The 18550-nt window shown below is 43.5% G+C and overlaps 1 protein-coding gene across 1 annotated transcript in view; it reads left to right on the top strand.

Moving 5' to 3' along the window:
- The window catches only part of Dscam (DS cell adhesion molecule), a 444522-nt gene that overhangs the window by 247811 nt on the left and 178161 nt on the right, over window positions 1-18550 (top strand). The window contains exon 11 of the mRNA XM_050162107.1: window positions 12259-12432. Within this exon, the coding sequence (XP_050018064.1) occupies window positions 12259-12432 (174 nt within the window). The remainder of the gene's footprint in view (window positions 1-12258; window positions 12433-18550) is intronic.

Raw genomic sequence — 18550 nt, 5'->3', positions numbered from 1 at the left:
TCCCCTTCTGTATGTCCTTCCAGCTCTTACAGCCATTCACCCAAGCCAAGGTCCTAGTCTCTCCAATCCCAGATTTCCCTAGAAATCTGCCACCACCAACCAGAGTTCCACCTGCCCATCTTCCTGCCCTTGTAATTGTTACCCAGGGATCCGCCTGTACCAGCTCCTGCTCTGTGTTGTCCTGAATTGTCTCATGGGTAGACCTCTTCTGTGCTGCTGTTTTTCTAGAACACAACAGCCTAGTGCAGACATTAAAAACCAGTGTCCCTGTTCCCTGCTTAAGCATGATTATGCCACATGAATCCTAAGATATCCCAGCAAGGTATCTCAAGGCTCTGACCAGGAGATGGTGACATCTCCCTATCCCCCAAGTAGAAAACTAACCTGAAAACTCAGTAATAATTCTAAGCATACAACAAAGACAGCCATGTTTGTTTCCCAAGTAAGGGAGTCCTGGGCCTGGCAAAGCAATGAGTTCTTCGAAAGGAGCTAAAAACATAACAAGTAAGGGGTGCTTGGTGCGTTTATCTCCTTCCGTTGACACTAGAAAATACCTTGGCAGACACAAAAGCCTTCTCCTTCTTTTGAGCTGGCATGAGTCAGAAAACAGAGGAATTGTCAACAGTTGCCCAACTTAGTGAGGCTCCCAGCTCAACCAATCCAGGGTTCCAAACAGACTTCGCCTCCTTTCTCCTCCTATTTCTACAGATTTTCTTTTATTTCTTTCTCCAGGAACTCTCTAGCAGAACTCTCTACCTCTTGTGGGTAGAGGCAGCCGTATCAAATACAATATTTGGAGAGCCTTTCTGTAGGGGTGTTGTTTGAGTTACGGTTTCTATTGCCTATTGCTATAATAAAACATTGTGACCAGAACAACTTGGGGAGAAAAGGGGGTTTTGTTGTTGTTTATTTTTTATTTTTTGGGGGGGATTGTTGGTTTATGTGTTTTGTCTTACACTTCTATATTGCTGTTCATCATCAAATGAAATCAGGGTAGGAACTCAAACAGGCAGGACCATGGAGGCAGGAAGTGATGAAGGGATGCTGCTTACTGGCCTGTTCCACCTGCTTTCTTGTAGAACCCAGGACCTCCTGTCCGGAGATGACACCACCCATCATGGGCTGCACCCTCCCCCATTAATCACTAATTAAGAAAGTGACCTATAGGCTTGCCTACAGCCCAGTCTTATGGAGGAATCTTTTAAATTGAGGTTCCCTCCTCTCAGGTGACTTTAGCTCGTATCAGGTTGGCATAAAACTTTCCAGCATAGGTGTGGTACAAATCATGGTCAACGGACCTGGATGCAGGACTTCTTAGCATCCCGCTGCAGAGGTGGCATCTGCTATATCTAGCCACCTCTGTAGTAGGAGCAGTGGGCTGTTTTCTAGATGCCCGGCCACCTGCATGGCTAGCTTTACACTCGAAATAACACACAAATTGTATTCTTTTAAACACTGCCTGGCCCATTAGTTTCAGCCTCTTATTGGCTAATTCTCACATCTTGCTTTAACCCATAGCTGATAATCGGTGTAGCACCACAAGGTAGTGGATTACCGGGAAGGATCTTAACCTGTATCCATCTTGGAGAGGAGAGCTACAGGGTCTGTATCACTGCCTTCTTCCTCCTAGCATTCTGTTAGGTCTACCCCACCTATCTAAATTCTGCCCTATCAGGCCAAGCAGTTTTCTTTATTAATTAACCAGTGAAAGCAACAGATAGATAGAAGACACTCCCGTATCACACTTCCACATCCTGCAGTGCCGCAGACCACATCAGCAAGTGCAATGTGATTGCTCCACAGTTTAATTTTGTGCTAATTGAATGCAGAGCCAATGTTGAGTCTCTGGGATAAGAATCCTTCCCATTAGATGCCCAATCCCAAACAGGGCATTAGAGTGCCAAACTCACACCCTACCTTCCTACTAAGCCAGAGAAAACACAGAGAAGGCTACAGGGAAGCTTCATTATCTTAAGTGGATAGGTTTCTTCGCAGGGGAAAAAATGGAATTTAGGGGAAGTGGCTGAACTATCCTCTGAGCATAACTTCAAATTTGAATAGAAAACTGCTTAGATACTGTTGCAGTTGGTAGATGGTGCAGTGCTAAGGAAGAGTTAAATATAGGAGTTTGAGAGCACAGCATCTCAGGAAAGAGGGATGGGAGAAAGAAAGCAGCTGTCCTATGGTTACTTGAGAAATACAGGTACCGTGAGAAGCTGCTCACATCCGTATCTGCAGCTGCACTTTACAGACAATCCTCAAAGGCACAGATAATCTCACCTTCGGCATTTGCCTGCATCCCTGTGCACCCTATGAAGGAGAACGGTCTATGGAGAATGGTGGTTTCTCCTCCCTTGCTCCTTCTCTCTCATTCTGAATGCCCCTCACTCCTAAGGTAGAAACCAGGGCCCATGGCAGCGAAGGTCTCAGATTGTTTTCTGTTGCTGTGATAAACACCATGACCAAAAGCAAAAAGGATGCTTTTTCATCTTATTCTTCCATACCATAGTCTATCACTGAGGGCTACTCCTGAAGCCTACCAACTATTTTCAAGGAAAGGAAACTTCTCTTTGAAGTAAAAGCTGCTCACTCTTCAAGAAAACACCCCCTCTCCACAAGGATGAAAGGAACGCACGCTGATCCTTGGAGGGGAGAAAAATAGCATGCAGCCTTCCCCTGGGATATGGTCAAGAGAACAAAGAGACTTCTCCCCCATTGTACTGTGCTTCAATCCATCTCATTCGTCCCGCCACCCTGATAGGCAGCTATGAGCATGTTCTTTGAACAATTTATTCTGAATTGAATATAATTGTAGGTATTTACATCCATATTTTTGTAAGCTCATTTTCTTTGGTCATAAATAATCTTCTATGTAAATATTTCTCATCTTCTGTATAAAGATGCAAAAAGAATCAGCTGTTTGTCTAAAGGCCCCATTGGCTAGGTCAGAGGGAAGTGGGACCTGGGTCTTTCTGACACCCAGACAAGTGATCTTTCTATGGTCAGCAAAAGGGAAAGAGGAAACAGGTACCTGGTTTGTCACCTGCTTCCTGTGCTGTTCTCCTAAGTGTTACTTATTCTTGCAACCTCAGCACACAGTGAGGCATAGCTTCCCAGTACACACAAAGAGACATGGCTTCCCAGTACACACAGAGAGACATGGCTTCCCAGTACACACAGAGAGACCTGGCTTCCCAGTACACACAGGGAGACATGGCTTCCCAGTACACACAGAGAGACCTGGCTTCCCAGTACACATACAGAGAGACCTGGCTTCCCAGTACACATATAGAGAGACATGGCTTCCCAGTACACACAGAGAGACATGGCTTCTCAGTACACATATAGAGAGACATGGCTTCCCAGTACACACAGAGAGACATGGCTACCCAGTACACACACTGAGACATGGCTTCCCAGTACACATACAGAGAGACCTGGCTTCCCAGTACACACAGGGAGACATGGCTTCTTAGTACACACACTGAGACATGGCTTCCCAGTACACACACTGAGACATGGCTTCCCAGTATATTGGTAAGGTTACCTGGGTGTTAACATCACTGGGAATCCAGTCTGGGGCTTACAAAATGCTCTAACATTTCATTTCTTGTGATGAAGTTTAGAACTGTCCCCACTTGACGCCAGCTAGACACAGAAAATTGACAGCTCTTTATTACCAACTGCAGCTGCTTATAGCCTATCTCCTGGCTGCTGCCCAAGGTGCTTACCTTGGGCTGAGACAATTACCAGTTTGCAGATTGCATGCACTGATTTACGTTTCACTCTGTGGAGTAATGATGACCCTAAAGGAGAGGACTGAGAATTCAATGAGCCACACTGAAGTCTGCTTCCTCATGTCTGATGAGTACCAGCCCTTGTGTCTGTGGCCCTCTCGATGGACAGACTGGCTAGTAGCAAGCTCTTGCTTCATGTATGCAGCAGACGTGCCCAGAGCTGCACACGCTGTAACCCTTCAACTTGACTCATCATTTTCCCGATGAAGCAAAGATTTAATGTTATTCAAATGCACTTAGACTTTATTTCCATCTTCATTAGATCCTTTAAATAATGCACAGACTCATATCCATCCAGATAGAAATTAATAGGTCATCCTCTCCCACTGTCTATCTTGCAATTCCCCAGTATAAATTCCATAATTTAAAGTATTTTTCTAGAGAGAAAATTCTTTGAGGAAATCATGAAGTATGTGTTATCAATCTGGGTGATCTTCTCTCTTGGAAGACCAGAATTTCACTAGATTTCCAGAATCTTTAAAACAAAGTTTTATGTAGTTTATAAATTCCATAGCCCTTTGAGTTCTCAATTTTCAGCCTGGTGTGTGTGTGTGCTCATGCATGTGTGCCTGCACATGCGTGTGCATGCACACACACACACACATGTGCGAGCTTGAGAAATTCTCTCCTCAGTTGAGTATCTACCTTGTGTGCATTATATTGGATCTAGCTCTCGGTTTCACGGGAGTTGAAGGGAAACCCAGTAGGAGCCCTTTGACAGATTGTCAGATGATGAAGCGAAGACTAGCGAGATGGTTCCGTGGGAGAGAGATGTGCTGCCCATCCTGACGGCCAACGTCTGATCCCTGGGATCCACACAATGAAGAAAGAGAACTCCCATAAATTTCCCTCCAACTTCTACACCCTGGCAATGACCTGTAGATCCATATGCATACACAAACAAAAACTGGACCACGTTGAAGAACTTGAATAAAAATTGAAGGATTTTTCCCTTCATCAAAATATTATACTTTTATTACTCTTTAAATTTTTCATATATGGGTACTATGAATTTTATCTACTCCTACTAACTCTCTCCAATTCTCCTCATTCCAGCAAGTCCCCCCTCCCCCTTCCAATGTGGCACCTGCTTTTTAAAGAGCTATTATTAATAGGTCCCGAGTCTGGTGCTGACCTTGTGCAAGTGGGCGTGAAGCCTTTCAATGAAGATGTCCAACCTACTAGCAAACACAACCACAATGAAAAATGACTCCCCCCCTCCCAGAAACCATTAACTGATAGTCGGTTGAGGGTGAACCTTGAGAGCTGCTTCCTCTCCGTGCTGGACTTTTCAGCAGGATTGATTCTGTGCAGGCCTGTATAGGTGACCACAGATGTAGTGTGTGCATCAGGCTTGCCCTACCCAGAAGACCTTGGTTCATGACTCCCTTCCCCTGCTTCCAGCTCCATGTCCTTTCCATGGTCTCATTGTTTGTTTGTTTGTTTGGACAGCATTTCCCTATGTAGTCCTGGCTGTCCTGAAGCTAGATGTGTAGACCAGGCTGGCCACTGGCCTCAAACTCAGAGAGATATGCCTGCATCTATCTCCCAAATACTGGGATTAAAGGCATGCATGGCTCATTCTTTTATTTTTAAGTTTCAGTAAAATTTTACAAAGGAGCATATTCTCCATAAGTTATCTTATAGCTTATAAAACCAAATCCTTTAAAATACAACCTACTTTTAGGGGGGAAAGTTCCATTTCCATGAATGAAAGAGAAGCTGACAATATTCACCATCAAAGTCTCATTAAAATAACAAGAATCAAAAACAAATTTGGTAAATAAGAATGTGACATTTTCCTTAAATCTGAAGTACTTTGCAATATTAAGAAGGCAAAAATATAACAGGAAATGAACCAAAACATGAAGGAATTGTTAGCAAATACTAAGTAAAATTTCTGAATAATATATAAAAACATGATCAAAATTATTTATGAGCAAAGATTAAAAATATGCCTGTTAAAATAAGATAGTGTCACATTAAGAAAGATTAAAAATTTTAATACTGCACATGTATAAAATAAAGCTGCAGTCAACACTGGTAGAAATAAAAGTAGAACATTCTTTAGTGAGCAATTTAATAATGTATATTCACACTTAAGTGAATACTCCTTTTGATCTTAATGTCACTCCGAAGGTTAGCTATGCAGATGGCTTTATTGCTCCACATCTTCTGCGTTGATGGGTAAAGTAGATAGATTCGTTCATTGCATTGACCTTAAGTCAAGTAAATAATAATAGCAAAATTAAAATGTTAATACCACAATGTTATACACTTACGATGTGTGGTCCCATACTTCAGTAGCACCAGTCATCACTCCATCCCATGAAGGAAGACTTATCACTAGCGCCCTTGAAGTGGGTAACTAAAATCTCTATATGAGTCTCATCTCCCCATGGGTGTGGGTCAGGAATGCAGGCATAGCTAACTTCTCTGGATTAGGCTAACAGCAACATTGAGTGCCAGCTGAGGATGCAGTCACATCAAGAATTTTCATGCTCCCTCGTGTCTTGATTGGCAGGATTTAGCTTGTCACAGACTCTCAATGCCTCCTACAGGAGCCCTGTCATAAGGCAGCTAATGGCATGGCAGGCTTGCAGCATGATAGTTCCCATCCTAGAAAAGGGAAATGGGAGGAAGGACAAAAGAGGATGGGAGTGAGCTAGAAGTCAACATCTGTGTATAATAGCTACTTGCCAGGTGTTAGTCACTGTAAACAGACTGTACTTATGTTTCTCAACTACCCAGACCTGAATAATCACACAGAAACTATATTAATTACAGCACTGTTTGGCCAATAGCTTAGGCATATTCCTTGCTAACTCTTACATCTTACATCTATTCATCTGTGTATTACCACAAGGCTGTGGCCTACCAGTAAGGTTCTGCTGTCCTTCTCCTTTGGTAGCTACATGGCGTCTCCTTGACTCCACCTACTCTCTCTCTGTCTCTCTCTCTCTCTCTCTCTCTCTCTCTCTCTCTCTCTCTCTCTCTCTCTCCATTCAGTTTCCCACCTTGCTTTACTCTGCTAAGCCATTTTGCAAAACAGCCTTAATACATCAACCAATAAAAGCAACACATATACAGAGGGACATGCCACATCAAGCCATACCACTGCTCCCCTGTAATTGAATCATAAATTCTTTTTGTGTAAAATCGGGGATAAATTCATTTTATGTATCTAAAAAATAAAGGATGTCATCTCTCCAGATGGTGGGATTATAACATTTACAGAAAATGGGAATATATCATTTATTTTTTACTAAATTACTATGAAGCACCAATCAATGAGTGCTTGTGTTTAAAACCACAGTAGGTAAATTATAAGATAGCTTTCATTAATTAGTGAAATGTGATCACTTCTTAAGGAATTTTATCTGTTTAACTGAAGTTGCTAAATTTAATATCACTAAGTTGTTCACTACTTTACTTTTGGCTTTTTAAAAATGTAGTCACAGATTATTTTATTATAATTGGCTATGGTTTCTATCCATTCTATTGTCTTTTTGATCAACTCTGTTGTCCCTTCCAAAGACTAGCTTTTGGCTGTGTTGATTTTTCTCTGGTGTTTTTCTGTTTTATCTCATTAGTTCCAGCTTTCTTCCTTGTGATTTTCTTCCTTCGCCTCATTTGTGTGTGTGTGTATTTGATCGTTGTGTAGTATCTTCCTAAGCAAAATGCTTGATTTCTGTCCTTTTTCCTTATCTAGTGTTAATATGAGCATTCAATGCTTTGTATGACCATGAAGGTACTGTTTTAACCCATATACCACACATTTTAATATATTTTCTTTTTATTTTACCCAGTTCAAAATACTTTATAATGTTTCTAGTGCATTCATCGTTGACTCATGAGCTGTTAAGAAATGCATTGTTGCTGAGTGGTGGTGGTGGTCCATACCTTAATTCCTACATTTAGGAGGTAGAGGCAGGTAGATCTCTGACTTCAAGCCATCCTAGCCTACAGAGTGAGTTATATGACAGGCCTACATAAGGTAACCTGTTCGTAAAAAAAATAAAATAAAAAAAGAAAGAGATGAGAGAGAACAGACAAAAGGAAAGAAAAACAAAGAAATGCATTGCTAGTTTTCAAATACTTGGAGACTTAGAGTTTGTCCAGATAGATTTCTTACACTGACATCAATTTTAATTTTGCTGCAGAGATAAAGCATTTACTATTATTTTCATCTTATAGCATTTATTGAAATTTATTTCACAGCTCGCAGTACTGTTTCTTCTCATGAGTGTTTGAGTTCCCTCAAGTTGCTCTGCCACAAGATCAAAGCTTCACTTAGCAGAATTTTTTTTCTCCCACTAATTCAGGAGGCTCAGCATCTGAGGTTAGGTATCAACAAGCAAGCCAGATTCTGCTGAGGGCTTCCTTCTGTGCCTCACACTACTGACTTTCTTACTCTGTCCCCACAGTCGACTAGAACATTCTCCATGGGTATTCTTAAAAGGGCACTGATCCCATTGATAAGGGCTACATCCTCTTGAACTACACATTTCCCCAAACACCCCCTGCAAATACCTCTTATTAGGCTTTCAGCGTGTATTTAACAGTGTTTGAGTACTCTGTCTCTTGGTGCTCAGGAACACTGTTTTGGTGCTCAGGAACACTTTCATGGTGCTGGTGCTCAGGAACACTGTCTCTTGGTGCTCAGGAACACTGTCTCTTGGTGCTCGGGAACACTGTCTCTTGGTGCTCGGGAACACTGTTTTGGTGCTCGGGAACCCTGTCTCTCGGTGCTTGGGAACACTGTCTCTTGGTGCTCAGGAACACTGTCTTTTGGTGCTGGTGCTCAGGAACCCTGTCTCTTGGTGCTCAGGAACACTGTCTCTTGGTGCTCAGGAACACTGTCTCTTGGTGCTCAAGAACACTGTTTTGGTGCTCGGGAACCCTGTCTCGGTGCTCAGGAATGCTGTCTGTGCTCAGGCACTGTCTCTTCCAGCAATTGCTCCAGACAAAGTTGCCACTTACCTGTCCTGCTATTGCTGAGTGTGGAGCTCTATAAATGTTCATCAAATCAAATCAGTTTTCTGATTTGAAAATTATTTTTATATCCATTTCTTTCTCTCTTCTAAGACAATAATTACTCAGAATGTGCAAGTTTTTGAGAGTCTTGAATGAGTTCATGTATTTCCCCTCCTTTGTTCCTTTTGTTGTACAATGAATAAATTCTGCTGACTTAGTCATTTCCTCTTCTGTGTCCACTCTGCTAATAAGCTTCATGAATATAATTCGCACACATAATAGTTGCAGTTACTTTTCTGTTGCTTTGTCTCTTTTTAATAGTTTTAATATTTCATCTGAATCTCTCCCATCTGTTTATGTAAATTATCAAGCTATTATTAAGCCTCTGCCCAGTGGTTTCCTCTGCTTCTGAGAAGAGTTCTGTTTTCCTATGCCTCTTTTTCTTTGCTTTATTGAAGGGTGAGTCATATAGCGTTCTAGTAGCTTCTGGTCTACAGGGGAGACTGAAGTAGGTCACAGCTTTTCCCAGTCCTTCCCTTCCACCCTGTTTTATACCTATGACACCTTCGCTCTGTCATGTGCTAAAGATAAATTACTCTACAGGGCTCATATCTCATTTTTGAGCATTTTAATTGTTTGCAACAATGTTTATCTAGTTGCCAGGGACCTCAGTGTTCAGATTCACTTTAAAGAAAACAATTGTGATGCTGAGCAGACAAACAGCGTCATGTTCTGGTTTCCTTCCTCCCTAGCAGAAGCAGAGTACCTTTCAGTTGTGTGCATGGGTATGTTTGTGTGTGTGTGTGTGTGTGTGTCTGTCTGTCTGTCTGTGTTTGCATGGGTGTATCTCTGTGTGTGCATGAGTGTGTCTGTCTGTCTATGTGTGTATGGGTGTGTCTGTGTGTATGGGTGTGTCTGTGTGTGTATATGTCTGTGTGGAGCGTGTGTATTCTCTGTGTGCCTGTATGTCTATGTATGTGGGTGTGTCTGTGTGTGAGGGGATGTGTATGATGATGTGTGTGTGTATGGGTGTGTCTGTCTGTGGGAAGGTGTCTGTGTGTGTGTGTCTGTCTGACCGTGTGTGTGTCTATATGGGTGTGTGTGTATGTGTCTGTGGGGGGGTGTCTGTGTGTATGTGAGTGTCTGTGTGTGTTGGGTATGTATGTCTATGTGTGTGTGTGTGTGTATAATGTATGTCTGTGTGGAGGAAGGTATATATGTGTATGTGTGTGGTGTTGTTTGCATGTGTTTGTTTTCAGCAAGCACAACAAAACCACAAAACTAGAACACTCCGTGGGTAGAAAGAACAACTTGCCGTGTGAAGGGGGACGACCAGGCTGCCTCAGAGGGTAGAGAAGGGCAGCTGGCCAAGGAAGAAGGAAGGGAAATCTTGTCAGTTTTGTTAGAAAAGGAAGCAGAGAGAGGTGGCAGGGCCACCAGAACAGCCTGGGAGTTAGTGTGGGGACTTTGATCTGTTGCAGGCTGTTTGAGTTAATCAGGTTTTAGAAGTCTTTTGCCAGAGGTAATTAACAGTCGGATTCTTTTCCTGAGATTAGGAGGTTCCTGAGGAATGCTGAGTTTAGGTTTCTGTTTACCCAGTCAGAGTCCTGCCTGGCTTGTTTCGGGGCCATCATCTTAGGACACTGTCAGCGGCTTTGCCATTTGCAGGCCCGCTTGATTACTTAATATGCATCATGTAGAGGCCAGAAGTCAATACTGAATATCTTCCTGTGTTGCTCTTTTCCTTACTGTCTCAGAAGGATTTTTCATTGAATTTGGGGCTGGTCAGTCCCAGGGCACTGACTGCTCAGCCAGCTCCAGGGATCCTTCATCTCTGTCTCTGCCTCTTCATTGTGGGATTACAGGAACACACCCTGGACCTGATGTCATGTGTAAGTGCTAAGAATCAGGTCCCATGCTTGCATAGCAAGCTCTTTCACCAACTGAACCATCTTTCTAGCCCCTTTTCAGCCTCTTAATTCAAGCTGCTACAGATCCTCTCTAGCAGTTGTTGAGAGAAGCCACCCTGCAGTGATTCTGTTCTTACTCAAAACTCCCAGAAACAGTTTTCATTTCCATGGTCTCCTGGGGAGGCTCAGACCCAGCTCTGAGGTCCCTGACGCAGAAATCCTAGGGGAAGAACAGTCGATGTATGCAGTCCAGTGTTCTTGGGTGCGGTGTTGGAAGATTCCCGTGGAAGAAAGGTGGACATAGCAGACTCCTTCAGCTCCAGGCCCATTCTGGGGCTCCTATCTTTGGCTCACTCTGTGAGCTTCCTCTAGGAAAATCAACTTTTTGCCGAATCTCCACCCAGTCCCCAAACTCACAGGGTAGAGAAGAGAGGCAAGGAGAAGGTCTGAATGACTTGGGCCACATCTTCCCACACATCCCAGTCACTGTGATAGGTCACCCAAGCCACTGTTTGCTTAGACATCCATCAGAATCTTCTCTCTCTTGTATTATTCCTAAGATCCTTTCTTCCCTAAATAATTTCATCCAGACCTTTCCCTTGAGTTTAGCATTTGCACCTGCAGACACTCCTCGGCAACAGGGTTTTAACACTTTCTTCACTCAATGACCTGACTCACATACCCCAACAACGTCAGAGTCCTAGGTGTTGATGATGCATTGTGGCTCTCCACCATAACAGGCCAACCAAGGAGTGCCAGTGTGCTCTTTGTGGCCTCCAGCCCATGCAGCAAGGTAGGGTTGTGAATGGCATGTCCCCAGAGGGCAGTTCCCCTGTCTACATTCACATTCAATCCCGAGAACACAGGACTTTTGTTCACAAGATGAGCAATGTCTACTCTGGGGTTGGTCTAACTATAATTTCTTTGAATAATTTATCAGCTGCTTAACGCTCATCAAATTTGGCATTTTATGGGGGAAATGTGTGTAAGCACTCCTACTTTTTCATCTCATTCTCTGGAAAAAAAACTCATTTTAAGTAAATGTGGTTTTCTCTATATAAGGGTTTTAATATTGCAGGGGAGAAGGTGTGACTTGGCATACCCCAGGACTGCCCGTGTGAGGTGTGTTAGGTGTTCGTGTATCAAAAAGAACTTTTTCTTGCTGCTAATGTGCTTGTTCTCATTGTGCGCTCCTTTCTTGTGTCACTGCTGTGACCACATACAAGCAGCCAGGTAAAGAAGGGAGGTTGAGTTTTGCTCGCTATCTGATAGGATATGGTCTACCGTAGGGTGGACACCGAGGAGTTCATGGCATTGGGGCGTGTGTCTGGCACTCCTTACACCTCAGCAGACCGGGAAACTGACAAGAAGCAATACTGCCACTCAGCTGGCCTCCTCCTTTGCATTCAGTCCAGGGTCCTAGTTCCTAGGACTACCCTCCCCACACAGTGTTTTTCCCTTCTCCGCTTCACAGGCACACCCAGAGGGAAGTCTTCGGTTACATCTTAGGTTGCCAGTGAAGATGAATTATTACTCCTTGGCATCATGGTTCCTTTTTTATGATTCTCTCCCAGGTGCTGGGGTCCCCCAGTTCCAGCCAATTGCCCTGAATGGCAGAATCCAGGTCCTGAGTAATGGCTCACTCTTGATCAAGCACGTTGTGGAAGAAGACAGTGGCTACTACCTCTGCAAGGTCAGCAACGATGTGGGCGCGGACGTCAGCAAGTCCATGTACCTCACAGTGAAAAGTAAGGAGGAAGAACGCTTTGTTTTCCCTACGTAGGTCTTTGGGGACTGCGCTTTTCAGTTGTTTCATGCGTACTTGTCTCGGAGCAAAACCACGCAGGTTTCTCTGTAGTTGATACTTCTAGTTTTCAGTGCTGGAAATACTTTAGAAAAGAATGGAAAATGCCTGTACATTATCAGCAGTCATCCGGGGCTCCCCACATCCTGGGTGTAGGCGAGCATTCTTCTGAGGAGCTGGTTCCCAGGTCACTGACCTCAGGTTCTGGTACCCACGATTTTATGCACTGATCCCACTGTCAAGGAGTTCAGTGCATGGCTTTGCGGATATTCTTATGAGAGCCTGTTTTGTGTGTTTCACTGAAAACTGACTCGGCTTATAAAGTAGTTATTGGTAAAGGTGCTTGCTGCCAAGCCTGGCAATCTGAGTTCAATCCCTAGAGTGCATATGGCACAAGGAGAGGATCAAAGAGCAATTTCTTCAAGTTGCCCTCTGCCTTCCACATGCAAGCTGTGGTACATGTACTCCCCCTACCCCCATGCTCACCCTCCACCCCATCCCCAATAAAATAAATAAATGTAAAAATTGTATAGATAGCCACTGGATACCTCATGCCCCAAAACAGAGCTCCAGCATGAGTGGAGTGTGGGTGCTGCCTTACAGTCTGTGCTGGTGACCTAGTGGGTGGGAGAGGGTTCTTCACTGTGAAGTCTTCTCTACACTTGGGTCACTGAACACTCAAGGAACACAGAGTGGACCATTTCTCGCTGAGTAATGCTCATTAACAAAGCGTGTGTAGCTATGTACAGCTTTCTGATTGGATAAGCTTTTTAGTTTTTTTGTGTTTTTGTTTTTTAATTTTGGTTTTTCAAGACAGGGTTTCTCTGTAGCTTTGGAGCCTGTCCTGGAACTAGCTCTTGTAGAACAGGCTGGCCTCAAACTCACAGAGATTCACCTGCCTCTACCTCCCCAGTGCTGGGAATAAATGCATGCGCCACCACCGACTGTCTTGATAAGCCTTTTTGTTGCTAGTTGGCTTTGGTTCTACCCCTGACAACAAGGATTTGTCCAGACTTTCTCTGCTTTAAAGTGATATTGCTATTGATATTTAAGAAACCACATCTGTTTAGGAGGACTTGATTTTTTAGGGTGTGTGTATGTAATTCAAAGACTTTTTATATGGGTCAATACCTATCCTATACACTAAGGATTTATTTTAGTCCATTATTCTATTAGAAAAAAAAAAGGGAATTTCAAGCTATTTGCTGAACGTTAGAGTAGAGAAACATACCATAATTCTGAAACGAGGTTGTTTTGCAAAATAGTTTATCCCTATCTACTTCATAATCTTTGAAATTCCTCATTCCGTGTTCTGGGGGAATTGTGTGTGTGGGGGGGAAAAAAACTAAAAACAAATTGTAAAATCAGCATATTTTAAAATAGTAAGATCTTTTAAAAATTGAGTCTTAGAAATACTCAGCCATGTTGACGCCGGTTAGTCTTTGCACAGTGAAAATAATATATTTGATACTTACTTTGTTCATTTGTAAAATCATCTTTCAATTCTACCATAGATCTGTTAAGACCTAACAACACAAGGTCTTATGGGGGTACCTGACATCACTTGGTCGTGGATGAAAATGCCCGTGCTTTTGAAGGAGGAGAAACACAGAAGATGATAGAGTGACTGACTTGTATGAGATACTGAGTAGCATGTGTCCTATTCATGGCAGATAGCAGAAGACAGAACCTCAGCTTCATAAAAGATCTTCAAGAATGGGGAAAATGTAAAGCATAGAAATTACAGATTCCCACCCCATCGCCATCTCCTCCTTCCACACCTGTGTGGTAGGTGATAGTAGCACAGGTCACAGGCCAATCAGAAAGAGTCCTTACAGTACACAGACAGAGGGCATCTGTGTACAACCCCTGAGGATCAAAGACTTCAGTGGTCAAAGGAGAGCAGAACTCAGGGTCACAGGCCAGGGCACACCTCCCACTTTTGATATGGGATCAGTGATTTATTTTGCATCATCTGGTACCTGAAGGCGTAAGTCACAAACAATGACACACCAGTTTGGAATTATGATTAATAGGGTGGTATTTATTTAAAGGGGGAAAAACTTACAGATAACCGTCCCAGACAACAGCCCTCTGCGCAATCAGGAAGGAGTCTAGTCGCCGGAAATGGAGCAGGAAGCGAAGAGAGTGAGAAGGGAAGTAGCTGCTTTTTTAAAGGGAGAGAGACCATGCCCCAATGGGCTGGTATCTCAGCGGCTATAGGCTGGAGGAGCAGAAGGACCTCCTGCAACAGGTACCCAAAGTTCATGTGTTAAAATCTAACACCATCCCCAGTATGATGGCCTTAGAAGACAAGGCTTTGTAAAGTGAGAAAGCATGAGTTCAGCTCCTCAAAGTGGGCTGGCTGCCCATAAGCCAGAAGACAGCCCTCTCTGGAATCCAGCCCAATCAGCTCTTCACCTTAAACTGCAGCCAGCAGACAGTGAAGAATAATTGTCTGTTGTTAATTCTCCTAGTTTATTACACATGGAAGCTGGGGCTGGCTAAGGCGTTGTAGAGTTCTAGAATATAATCCTGCCACATTGGATTTTGTGAGCATCTAAAGGACAAGATTTTGAGGCTGGGGGTAGGAGGGTCATTGCTGAAAGGAAGGGAAGGGGAAAGATGTTCACAGACTGGAGCAAGAGGTATCTCCACACAATTTACATAGGGGAGGGAGGAGGCAAAAGTTGGTGGTAGGCATTCTAAGACATGTTTCTTAGAACCAGCCAAGTCTTGTGGTCTCTGAAACCATATAATTAGTGTGATATAAAACAACATAATCATGGGCTATGGCGATAAAGAAAACATAATGACCCTCTAGAAACAGGAAAATCATTCTGGAGAAGAAAGCATAAATGACATAGCACAGGAAAATGGAGTAGGAGCAAGAACCTCCAGCTTCAGAGACCGTTTACATAGTGTGCATGACATGACCAACTGTCAGCCCTGGGTAACACCTCCAGACTCTGGCCAGCCTCTTCCACCCTTGAGGAAGAAGCCAAGTTTCCAGAGACTTCGAAATGGAAGAAGAATAACTATAAAGGAAATTGCATGGCTGCAAATTAAGCTGTCTAGTGCAGTCCCCTTTCTATTGCTCAGTTTTATTTCCATTATTTTAATTAATGTATGCTCATCATACAAAGTGATGGGCTTCGTTATGACAGTTCATTCAAATATAGCATGTGCCGTAACCGTATTCCATATCTGTTACCCTCTCCTACCCTCCTGTCCACTAATTTCTTTTCTCTTTTCAAATAGTCCAAGTAGTCCCCTTTAGCTTGCCAATTGTGTGTGTGTGTGTGTATGTGTGTGTGTGTGTCCCATATATGAGAGACAATATGTGATTTTGGGTTATTTTTGGTTCTGTTTTAATTCACTATTCACTTAATGTGATCTCCAGTTCTATCTATCTCCCTGTGCATTCTTGCTTACACATAAAACTCGACTGTGTTCCACTGTGCATAGATGTATGTTACATGTCCCTATCCATCCAGATCTTGATGGACCCTTAGGTTGGTTCTATAACTGGTGTATAGTGAATACTGCTGCAACAAAGGTGAGTAGGTGTCCCCATGGTACACTAATTTAGATTCCTTTGGGCACATCCCCAAGAGAAGGGTAGCTGGATCATTCAAGCATATTGTTCCAAGCTTTGGAAGAACCTCCCCACTGATTTCCATAGTGGTTGCACTAATTTACATCCCCAGCAGCCTTGCATGAAGACTCCTTCCCCACAACTCCTCACCAGCTCTCGTTGTCATTGGTTTTCTTGGGGCCAGCTCTTCTGTCTAGGGTAACACAAGGTCAGTCTCAGCATAGTTTTCACTGGTATTTTTCCCTGATGGTTAGAGGAATAATCTTCATGCATTTGTTGGTGGTTTTTAACTTGTTTTAACTTGGGGATCGCTTTGAGTTCTTTATATATTCTAGTCTTAATGTATAGGGGCTGCATCTATTTCTACATGGGAGAGCTTGCTGCTTCCTCAGGCTGTGTGAAGGGCTAGAAGTGGCTGTTCAGATGGAAGCTCAGGTTTCCCAGAATGCAACAGCACTGGAGCTAAGCTTCAAACATATTTGCAAAACATAGACCTGTTATCAAGGACTATTAGGGTTACAGCAAGAAACTGGGGGTAAGCACTGACTAGCCTTCTGTTCACTTTGCTTACTGGACACAGAGACTGGAGTCAGGAAAGAGGGCATTATTAGTTACTAACATCCACCATAGCCCTCTTTTGTTTGGGAGCACAAGATGCCTGGCAGATAGCAGGCAGACCATAGGGAACTGTCAGGGAAAACCATCAATAGGATGAAAGATGGATCTGTGCGAAGCCATCCAACTCAGCTGGCGTTCCTGCTTCTGAGTCTACACTGTCATCTCAGTACTAATTTATCTTGTAGCGAAAATCCTCTCAGGAAAGGAAATCAAACACTAGAGGAGCGGCAAAGACAGGAACGGCAGGGCTCTGCCTCTGATCAAGCCTGGGCTTGGGGCCACGACTACCTCTAACCCCCATGGGTAGCTGATGCAAAAATCAAGCCAGACACCCAGACTACGCCTCTTCAACAATTCCAGGGGCTGTTTGGAGTCTCAGGAACAGGGTAATTTTTTTAGAAAAATAATTCTCCAAACAGAAGTCACTCCTAATGTTTCCTGCAGGTGCCAAAATTGCACCTGCCCCCTCCAGAGTTCTGCCACTGGCTGTATCTCTCGAGGAACATGATTGCAGTGGCTCACACTGAGCAAGCAGCTCTTCCTTTGTCTGCCTCTCTGCTTCAATCCTTTCTGATCCCCTCATGCAGCATAAAAGAACATCGCTTATCAAACAGAGGTAGGAACATCCCTGGAGAGGCAGTTACTCTTGGGATCTGATGAAGCCTGTAGCCCCAGAGCAACCCACAGGGCACAGTACAGCCTGACCCACCCCCCGCCTCCCTCATGCTCAGCCTGGGCACAACTCCATGATGCCAGGGTGTATGCCAATCTCCTGTGTTTTCTGTCACTGTAACAGGAAACTGCCCACAAGCAACTTTTGGGAGAGGAAAGGGTTTGTTTGGCTTATACATCCCAATCATCAGGAGAATTCAGAGCAGGAATTGAGCAGGAACAGAGACAGGAGCCCTGGAGGAATGCTGCTTGCTCTCCATGACTTGCTCAGTTTGCTTTCTTTATGCAAGTCAGAGCCATCTTTCTAGAAAAGGCACTGCCCACAGTGGGCTAGGCCTTCTCACATTAGTCAACAATGAAGAAAATGTCCCACAGACTTCCTACAAGTCAGCCTGTAGGAATGGAGGCATTTGCTTTTTTTTTTTTCAGTTTGTTTTTATTGAGCTTTACATTTTCCTCTGCTCCCTTCTCTGCCTCTCCCTTCCCCCTTCAAACCTACCCTAAGGTTCCCATGCTCCCAATTTCCTCAGGAGATCTTGTATTTTTCTACTTCCCATTTACATTGCATCCATGTATGTCTCTCTTAAGGTCTTCTTTGTTGTCTAGCTTCTCTGGGATTATGAATTGTAGGTTACATTTTTGTTCATTTTATGTCTAAAAGTCACTTATGAGTGAGTACATATATTTGTCTTTCTGGGTCTGGGTTACATCGCTCAATATGATGTTGTCTAGATCCATCCATTTGCCTGCAAATTTAAAGATGTCATTATTTTTTCTGCTGTGTAGTACTCCATTGTGTAAATAAACCACATTTTACTTATCCATTCTTTGGTCGAAAGACATTTAGGTTGTTTCCAGGTTCTGGCTATGAAAAACAAAGCTGCTATGAACATAGATGAGCATATGCCCTTGGGGTACGATTGAATACCCTTTTGAGGAAGGTTGTTTCCTAATTTTCTGAGAAATCGCCACACTGACATCCAAAGGGGTTGTACCAGCTTGCACTCCCACCAGCAATGCAGCAGTGTTCCCTTCACCCCACAACCTCTCCAGCATACGTTGTCATCAGAGTTTTTATCTTGGCCATTCTGACAGGTGTAAAACGGAATCTCGGAGTTGTTTGGACTTGCATTTCTCAGATGACTAATGATGATGAGCATTTCCTTAAGTGTCT

Source organism: Alexandromys fortis, unplaced genomic scaffold (assembly GCF_014885135.2).
Source record: "Alexandromys fortis isolate MF-2015 unplaced genomic scaffold, M_Fortis_MF-2015_v1.1 scaffold_128, whole genome shotgun sequence".
Taxonomy (NCBI): Eukaryota; Metazoa; Chordata; class Mammalia; order Rodentia; family Cricetidae; genus Alexandromys; species Alexandromys fortis.
Note: the sequence above shows the minus strand (reverse complement) of the source record. Positions and strands in the feature narration are given on the sequence as shown.